General features: G+C 48.2%; 2 protein-coding genes across 3 annotated transcripts in view; one reads left to right on the top strand and one right to left on the bottom strand.

Annotated features, from left to right (window-relative positions):
• Positions 1–9,773, top strand: part of ASTN2 (astrotactin 2) — a 647,457-nt gene that overhangs the window by 431,330 nt on the left and 206,354 nt on the right. The window lies entirely within an intron of this gene.
• Positions 7,248–9,773, bottom strand: part of TRIM32 (tripartite motif containing 32) — an 11,951-nt gene continuing 9,425 nt past the window's right edge. The window contains exon 3 of the mRNA XM_015569894.1: positions 7,248–9,767. Within this exon, the coding sequence (XP_015425380.1) occupies positions 8,259–9,767 (1,509 nt within the window). The 3' untranslated portion in view covers positions 7,248–8,258. The remainder of the gene's footprint in view (positions 9,768–9,773) is intronic.

Below are 9,773 nucleotides of genomic sequence, written 5' to 3'. Positions count from 1 at the left end.
GGGAAATGCCCATGTGCATGTAACTCTAATTTGAGCCCCAGAATTGATTAAGGCTATATTGGTGCATTTCTGCAGATGTTAAAGCTTAGTTTAGAACCCATATTGTAGGGGTGCAAAAGCCAATTGGCAGCTTTTAACTTTTTGTTGTATAAAATCTTTTAGGAAATTGTAGGTGTCTAATAGGGTCCGATTGTGGACCTCTGCTCCAGTTTCCCCCCTCCCCCCCCCCGTATTCATTTCTTTTGGTGGTTACTGTATATAGTTCATTGGGTGGGTTGGGTGAGCTTTCCCTCACTAGTTTCATATTTATAAATGTCTTCCTCCAGAGAGAGGCAAATGCCTATCCTTAGGATTAGGGCTCGTGGCAGTGGTTGCATTATAGGGTTTAAGGGCCATGGACTGAAGTCAGACTTGAATGAAGCCTTTGGGTATGCCACGAGGAAGCGGTGGGTACTTCCCCCTGTAACCTTGGAGATCAGGAACCTTTTCTGGGCAGCAGGGACAAAGCAGCAGTGCAGACAGCCCGGTGGACCCCAAGAGAGTCATCTGCTTGTAGAGTGTGGTCCACAGCATTCTACATGGTGACTGTCCTCCTTGCATGTGAGCCACCACCAGTGAACCCACATTTTGCACAGGGTGTGCTTCCCGAGCCCTCTATAGACGGGGGACAATGTGTGGTTGCAACAAAAGGCCAGTAGTCCCAGGGCAGTACTCCCAAGAGTAATTCCCCTGAGTGTGGTCACAGCCTTCGCTGCAATCTAGGCACATGCGTCAACCTGAGACACACGCGTTTGGACCCAGAGAGCCCAGGGCTGCTTCATTCCTGTTCTTGAATGCCAGTTATCAAGCTTCCCCCTTAGTTCAGTTGCATCTATAACAGAGACTTGGCGGGGCTCAGGCAGCACAGCTCAAAGCCCAAGCTTGCCAGAGAGTGACCCAAGAAACAAGCTAGCCAGCAGCAGAGCCATTAGCAAATCAAAGCGAGAAGAGAGCCACCCAGTGATGGTGGTCATTGCCTAAAAGACTGGTTAGTGTGCCGATTGTTGTGGCTATCCATAGACAGGAGGGGGAACCCCCAAAACTGTTAAGGCTGAACCAAGGCAGGTACTGGGTACGAAAAGGTTTGTAACTCACATAACGAGGCTTTCTGGGGAGAGCAATGTAGGTTCCTAAGTGGTTCAGAAATGACTTGAGAGCCGGAAAAGACCAGCTTGGATTGCTAGTTTACGGTGGTGCGGAAGTGGGGCTGGGTGAGAACTTCCATGCTGGGCTCGGGCTTGTGTGGTTTGCACTTCTCACTGGCCCCAAAGGTGGATGTATTCAAGCTTTCTTATCAGCATGTCCAGGCGTGGGGCAGATGAAGGGGGAATGATGGGTTTTGAAAGCTGTCAGGATCAAACATTGAAAAGGAGAGTGAGACTCTTACAAAACTGTATCGAGATTACAAGACTCATTTAGCTCAGGCTTTTGAGGGGAAGCAATTTGGTATTATTTCAGGATTTTAAAAAGGCAGAAAATGGATTTCTGAGACAAATGACATCAGGGAGTCTCAGTAAGGAGAAAGAATAAAATATGGGAGGGGTGACTTTTCAAACTACACCTTCTCCCTCCACCTCAGCCCCGCTCCAGTCTCCAAGAGGATTCTTATCTGCACCCTCCACCTCTGTGAAAACGAAACCTCACTGAGCCATGGCTACTGATAGGAATTAGTGATGCAGCTTAGGGCAGGGGAAAGGAACACTGGCATTATTACTTAAAGGGGGCGGGGGGGGTCATCAATAGATGGGTCACTTTAAACCCTGTAATGCCCCCTCACTCTTGTGTGGTTTGAACTTCCTGCTGGTACCAACGTCTCACTTCTCCCTACAATGTTGTACCTTGATTCCTGATACTCCCTCTACTTGCAAGGCCCTTCAGCAACCAGATCCTCCCAAGGAGAAGTAGCCTATTCTCAAACGCCCAGCGTTCCACTTCTATCTTGTACCGTTTACTCTTCAGCATGTTCGTATTGTTTCTTACGTATCCTATTTCCCCAGCTGGACCACAGGCTGCCTGACTGCAGGATTCACGATTGAGTCATCTTTGCATCCTATACTCATATACATATGAGTCTTATACATATTTAAGGAGTGATTGAATGAATGAGTAGGATCTCAGATCTTAATATTCTGTGAAGATATACAGTGGCATCATAACCGGGTAAACTGAGTAAATCGCCAAGAGAAATTCTTGGTTTTATCTATATAGGAAAGACGTGTGTGACTCCCACCCACACACATAAAAACTCATGTTTTTAATCAGGATTTCAGTGAGTTACTAAACGACTTTCCTTTCAGGGAAATAGCTTTCCCTTACTAGTTTCATATCACAAAAATGTGGGTAATCTTGAGATACATTTGTTATAAAAATATTTAGCACTACTGAAAGTTTGTGAATGTCTGGAAGTGTACCAGGTGTTATACATCCATCACTTCTTCAGAATAAGGCAGGAAACAGCATCGGGTATTACTGATGAGTAAACTGAGGTTGTGAGGCTAAAGGACTCAGTGGTCATAGGAAGTGGGGGGACCAGGACTAAACTCAGGACCTAACTTCTAATTGGGTCAAATTGTGGACCTCTGTTTACAGTTTTATTTCAGTTTCATTTGTTTGCTTGTGTCCTCTTCCTGTATTCATGTCTCTTTTCATAGTTACTGTATATAGTTTGTTGGGGGCGGGGGAGCTCTTTACCTACTCACATTTATATGTTGTTTTTTCTCGAGAATTGCAAATTTTAAACTATCATATGTTATATTACCTCCAACCTAACAGTGAAATTTACGGTTTATTTTAATTATTTGAGGTAATGAATATTGACCTGGAGGAAAAAAAATCATTTTATGCTCGTCTCTAGCCATCTACAGAAATAGCTAAAGGTTCAATGACTCCATTGAACCTTTCAAAAAGTTCCTACTGGGACACATTGCTGGGAGTTTGGCATCTGCCCCCCAGCAATCCCACTTTCCCTCCAGTAGGTTTTAAATTAAGAAGCCAGGCAGTGCCCCTGCATCACCGATGCAAATCAGAAATCTCCCCCAGTGTCAGCGTGAAAAATCTGCATCATTCATGGTGAGGAGAAGGAAGCCTTTGCCCCTGCAATGGAAACCACGTTTTCTGAAGTAGATCCCTTGGCATACACTGTCCCATTACCTTTACATTCTTGCAACAACCCTTTAAAACACAAGCTATCGTGTCATTTTACCAGGTGAGGAAACTGTAGCCCAACAGAGTGATGATGGCTGGTAATTGACCTAAGGGTCTTCCTACCACTTCATGTAAACATGAGAAAGTTATAGCAGGGGTTGTACAAAAACACTGGGGGGAAACTCAACCAAATTCTAGTTGATTAAGAAATCAATTAAAATCATAGAGCCAGAAGGGATTTTAGCGATGATCTAGTGCCAGTGGTCGGCAAACTCATTAGTCAACAGAGCCAAATATCAACAGTACGATTGAAATTTTGAGAGCCAAATTTTTTAAACTTAAACTATATAGGTAGGTACATTGTTATTAACTTAATTAGGGTACTCCTAAGGCTTAGGAAGAGCCACACTCAAGGGGCCAAAGAGCCGCATGTGGCTCTCAAGCTGGACCACTGATTAGTCCATACTCCTTATTGTATAAGGAAATGCAGGTGTATGGTGATCACCTGAGGCCACATGGCTACTTAAGAGTCAGAGCTGAGACTCAGCCCCAGACCGAGCCCAGTGACTTTCCCACTGGAATAGTCATCCTGGAGCGGCCTCACTAACTTCACTTGGCCAGGGTACCATGAATATTAATGATATTGACAAAAGAGAGCCATAGGGCTCTAGTCTAAGTGTGTATTCTGCTAAATAGCCTCCTGCCTCATCACTGCCATGCTTGCGATATTCATCCAGACATCTCCCGTTTCACATCTGTAATTTATCTGGAGATCCCTTGAGGGGCTGCACAGCCTGAGTATAGATCAGCAGGCTAGTCAGGTATGAGGTAGAGGCCCGAGTTTCACAGGAGGCTCTGCCCTTCCATCTCTCTCCTGCAGGCATGGGTAACACTTCACTTTTCAGAAGCCATTAATTAGTACTGGATTAAAAGCACCACTATGTAAGCATTACTCACCCTACCTGTAAGACTTCAGCCACGTTTATTCTACTGATTGGAATAATGAGTGCCCCTCTGTGGACTGCCTCCTGCTAGAGTATAGTACACACTGCTGAGATCCTTATAGTCTTTCAGACACTGCCTGCCCCTGGCCTTTGGGGAAGTCCAGGGCAATGGAACACTAGATTTCAAATACTTCAGACAGGAAAGACTGTGAAATAATTTCTGAGAAAGTGGACACATCAATAATTATCATTAAATGATTCTTTTCCGAAACCTGGGACAGTACCTGGCTCACAGTAGGTACTCAGTAAATGTTGAATGGATCATGACTCCGAAGCCTTAAATTCTAAGAATGATAAAGGAAAGCTGGGCCGTAACCAACCTGTAAGTCATCTGTTTGCCTTTAGTGTTGTTTGTTTTATGTTGCTTTTGTATGATTATAAAAGGGCTTGCTTGAGAATATTCACCCAACAGAAGGGGCTGTGTGAGAAAGACGCAGGTTCTGGGGGGACCCATCACCATTGAGTTCAGTAAGTAACAGCCAGGTAAAAATGGGAGGGCGTACTCCAAATTAGACACCATGCCAGGTGCCTGCAGCCAGCTATTACAGTTAGCCCTCGATAACGCTCAACTCTATGGACCAATAATTGCAATATGGTTATTTATACAGCACTGGACACATGAGAAGGTAGAGCGATGGTAAGAAGGAATGGCGGTCAGCTTTACTTGGAGACGTGTGGCTGGGGGAGATGCCTGAGGAGGGTTCTGGTTGCCCATTGGGAACATGTAAAATAGGAAGGCAGGCAGCTTCACTCTTTTGAACAACTCAATAAAAGAGGATAGTAATCACTATCATTTCATGGGAATGCCAAGAACTGTCCCCAAGAACTGGGACTTCTACATCTGTGATCTCACATCTTACACACTTCCTGGATGCAGGATCCATTTCATCCTTTTCAAGAAGAGGAATGGTTAAATGACTCGGCCGTGGCTGCAGGGCTAATGAGATGGACAGGGGATAAGCAATGTCATAGCTCGGTGCTCTTCAGCAAATGTTCTGTAGATTCACAGGACTTTTGCAGGGGTGCACAGGTGAGGGTTGCTGAAAGCTGTCCTCCAGTCCACAGACCTGCTCACCCGGAGTAGCTGCTCCCTGACCTAGTCTACATACAGACCTGCATGTACGACTTTATTTGAATAAGGGTACTGCTGCTTAAAAAAAAAAAAATGAGCAAATTAGTTTCTGGGGGTTATACTCTGCAATTTAGTCAACATGGTAGATAACTGAAGCTAAGCACAGCCTAAAATACTCAGATCAAAGAAACACATGCAGACCACACTTATTTCCGTCCTGAGCCCGGAACCCTGCTGTCCTTGCGAGCAGTTTGGAGATGGGCAGACCTGAATGCGGAATGCCAGCAGCATTAGCATTTCCTTCCAAAAGCACCAGCAGCTCCATGACCCCAGGCCTAGTTCACTTACAGTAAGCCAGCCCAGGATAGTCATTTCCCTGAAGAAAACCACGTTCCAAGGGCCTCCGACACTGTTACTGCCTCAGCAAGTCCCTCGCTGACAGCCAAGACGGACCTCCTGCTGTCTGCTGCAGTACAGAGAAAGCGGCTCTAATTAACTAGCGGCCTCATTTGTGATGCACTTGTAATTGGATCAATTTCCTCTCAAGTATACGATCTTTGCAAACCGGATGCAATTTCATAATCAGAACATGGAGCTTTTCTCCAGGTGAAAAGTATAAGACAAATCAGTTCATCACTTTATCTCCTTTTCTTATCGTTTGGCAGCGATTCCCACAGAAGCAAAATAAAAAAAGAGCCAAAGCAACAACACCCTCTACCACCAAAAACACAATTTTGAGTAGCTCAGCTTAGCACATTGTTCCCATGAATGTGAGGTAACTGCTCTCTGGCTTGCCATCAGCCCTGCACCCACAGCAAGATGTGCAGCTTAGTAAATGCCAAAGCTCCAGGAATGTTGTCGCAAATCCTTTCGCCCACTTCTAGTCTGAAAAGCATAAGGCTTCTTCCTTTTTGAAGTGTAACTGTAAGGTTAAAGCAGAAAGTAGGAGGCTCAGTTTAGAACAGGGTGTGGGTGACTTTAGACCAGGAGTGGGGAACCTTTTTTCTGTCAAGGGCCATTTGGATATTTATAACATTACTAGAGGCCTGGTGCAGAACATTTGTGCATTGGGGGATTGGAGGGCCCTCAGGCCAGCCTGCGCCCTCTTGGGGGGATGTCTGCATGCTGGCTTAGGCCCGCTCCCCCGAGGGGTCCTTAGCGCTGCTGTGGAGGTGGGAGAGGCTCCCACCTCCACTGCTGCACTCACCAGCCATAAGCTGGGCTTCTGGCTGAGCAGCGCGCCCCCTGTGGGAGCGCACTGACCACCATGGGGCAGCTCCTGCATTGAGCGTCTGCCCCCTGGTGGTCAGTGCGCATCATAGCAAGCAGTAGTTCCGCTGTTTGGTCAATTTGCATATTAGCCTTTTATTATATAGGATAGGATTCCTGGGCCATACAAAATTGTCAACTTAAAAATTCGTCTGCTATATTTGGTTAAACATTTAATTAATTCATTCCTAATGCCTTGGCAGGGCCAGACCAAATGATTTCTCGGGCCTTACACTGCTTGTTGGCCAGGCATTCCCCACCCAGCTCTAGACCTTGGCAGCTGCTTCTCTACACACATATCCATAAGATTGGGAATTAGATTGAATTACTTTTAAATAATGGTGATTTGGGCTGAATTTTGAGCGGGGTAGATTCTTAATGCTCTCAAAGGATGCAGTGCCAGACATGGAAGACAAACAGTGTGGAAACAAAACAACTTACCCATTTCCTCACCTCACAGATCCCATATTTAATTAAAAGATGAACACCAACCAACTAGCATGGCTCAGTGGTTGAGCATCGATCTATGAACCAGGTCACAAATCAATTCCCACTCAGGGAACATGCCCGAGTTGCAAGTTTGATCCCCAGTAGGGGACATGCAGGAGGCAGCCAATTATTATCATCATTGATGTTTCTATCGCTCTCTCCTTCTCCCTTCCTGTCTGAAATCAATAAAAATATGTCAAGGGAAAAAAAAGACGAAAACCAGTGACAAAGAAACAGTTATCAATTATTTAATGCTTGATAGAGGAATGGAAAGAAACCCCGAAAACAAGTCTTATACGCTCACTTGAGGGAAATACAGAATAAGGACCCAACAATTTTGTTTCACTAATGAAATGGGATGCATCCCCCTCCCCACTCAGTTGGCGCAGTCCAAGTCCACAGACAGCTCTCAGCACAGGTCAGTGGATAGAGGTAGGATGAAAAATGATGAGCTCCAGAGACCATCCAACAGTGTCTGCTGTGACTATCTCAGCATTCTGTTTATTACCATCTTCCTGTGCTTTGGCATAATTCCAATCCATAGGCTCCTTTAAAAGGCAAGCGACATCCAGACTCAGGTCTTCAACATCAACCAACTAGGGTCAATCCATTCTCTGTCACATCCACAAGTAGAGACCAATCAGAGATGGCACGAAGCACCCGGAGCTGAGGTGCTGATTCCTGGAGGGACGGTGTATCTCCCTTGGTGGCACTGAATGAGCTTTCACGCTGGTAAAGGTGGTCAGACCTGAGATGTCAACCCACAGGATAGGAGGTCCGGAATGTCACTGCAAGATGGGGCCGATCCCACTGGAGCACACACACTGAGGGCAGCAGAGCTGAAGAGGAAGTGTCACAGAGGAAACGCACTACAACAGGAGGGAAATCACGGCCCAGGGTCTTCAAAGCCAAGAGAGAGGAAAACGGGCCAGGGTGCATTCAATACAAGGGCAAACTTCAAATACAGGGCAAAAGGCTCTACTGAAGCCGCGAAGTGCCTAAGTTCTCATCAGACTTCAGCTAACCCCAGCCTGGGTCTGATGTGAGGCAATGCATCTGATAAAGCTCTAAATGTAGGGGGGAAATAATGCAAAGGAAAACAACTAAAACAGCTTCTAAAATGCTAGGGCTAGCTAGCTGGAATGGGGACACAGGGCAGGTCTACTCTACAGTACCACCAATAACCAAGGAATAAGGGGAGCGGACGCTGGCTGGGGAACAGAAGAAACTCCTATTTCTCCCTAAGGGGTGGAATATCTTCTCAGGTGGTAGCTGTAAATTTTGATGCAATGATCCCAACAGTCCAAGACCAGCAGCTGCCCCTTAGGAGTGAGGGCGATGCCCACTGGACAGGTGAGCCCCTCTCGAATGAGGACACTATAGCCCCCACCCTTGGGAAAGTGGAGAATTTCCTTGCGACTGCTGTCAGCCACGATGAGGTCACCGCGGGCATCCACGCACATGCCAGCAATGCAGCGGAAGTCCTCATTCTCCGAGAAGAAGTGGCTGATCTGGCGGCCCAGCTGCCCATCGGAGGCCACAGAGCCAATGGAGAAGCCGCCCTCCAGGTGGTGCTCATTCTGTCGATTCTCCAAATTGAGGCCTAAGCCCTGGGTGAAGTAGACGGTGCCCTCAGCATCACAGGTGACAAATTTGGGGCGTACGGCACTGCAGAGGCAGCTGTACTTGACCACCCCCGCTTCTCGGTCAACGGTGAAGCACCAGAGCTTCCCACCTTCCACATCAGTCACCACGAACTGGCCGGACGGGAGGGCGGTGACACCCCAGGGTTTGCTCAGCTGGCTCCTGTGACATGCCACACAGTGGCCATCCAGGGTGTACACCTTGAAGGAGTTGTCATAGCTGTCAGTCACACCAATCAGCCCGTGGCAGTTCATGGCCACGGAGAGGGGAGTGAGGTTGGGCAGATCAGCCCCCAGGAAGCTCAGCACGAAGCTGTCAATGCCGCTGGGGCTGCGGCGGATCTCCTTCAGAAAGCCTTTGCGGGTAAAGACTTGGATTCGGTAGTTGCCGCGGTCAGCGACCAGCACCTCACCCTGACCGGTGGCGTAGAGGCTGACGGGAAGGTTGAACATGCCCGGGGTGCTACCCTTGGCGCCCATCTTCTTGAGAAAGAGACACTGCTGGATGCCGGCGCCCGTCTCGGAACCCCGCTGCTTAGCAGGCGAGGCCCTGGGGCTGGCCACCGCCTCCTCGGGGCTCATGTCCATCTCTCGAAATGTCACAGAGGCAGAGGCCGCAGAGGCTGCAGCCTCCATGGCCCAGGAATCTTCCATGTTGACTGTCCGGGGCTTCTTGACAGCCTGCCCGATTTGGAGGGGGCCCACATGGCCGACCTTGAGGAGCTCCACGTCCTGCAGGGTGAGCTCGCGGGGCAGGCTGGCAGTGAGCTCGGGCTCCTCCTCGTCCGCTGTCTCCTCCAGCAGCGCCACGTCTGCCTGCTTGATCTTGGCCAGGAAGTAGTCACAGCGAGACACGGCCTGCACCTCGGCGATGTTGAGCAGGTAGCTCTGCTCCTCCAGCGCTAGACTGTTGCATTTCTCAGCCTCGGCCAGCGAGCCCGTGAAGAACTTGCGGGAGCGAGCCAGCTCCTCCTGGACCCTGCGCTCCTCGTGCCCATACTCCTGCAGGACGGCTTTGTACCTGGCCTGCAGGTCCTTGGACACACCCTCCAAGGCCGCCTTCCGCCGCTGCAGCTCCCCCACCAGCTCCCGCAGATGGGCCAACTTCTCGCC

Source organism: Myotis davidii, unplaced genomic scaffold (genome assembly GCF_000327345.1).
Source record: "Myotis davidii unplaced genomic scaffold, ASM32734v1 scaffold866, whole genome shotgun sequence".
NCBI classification, from domain to species: domain Eukaryota; kingdom Metazoa; phylum Chordata; class Mammalia; order Chiroptera; family Vespertilionidae; genus Myotis; species Myotis davidii.
Note: the sequence above shows the minus strand (reverse complement) of the source record. Positions and strands in the feature narration are given on the sequence as shown.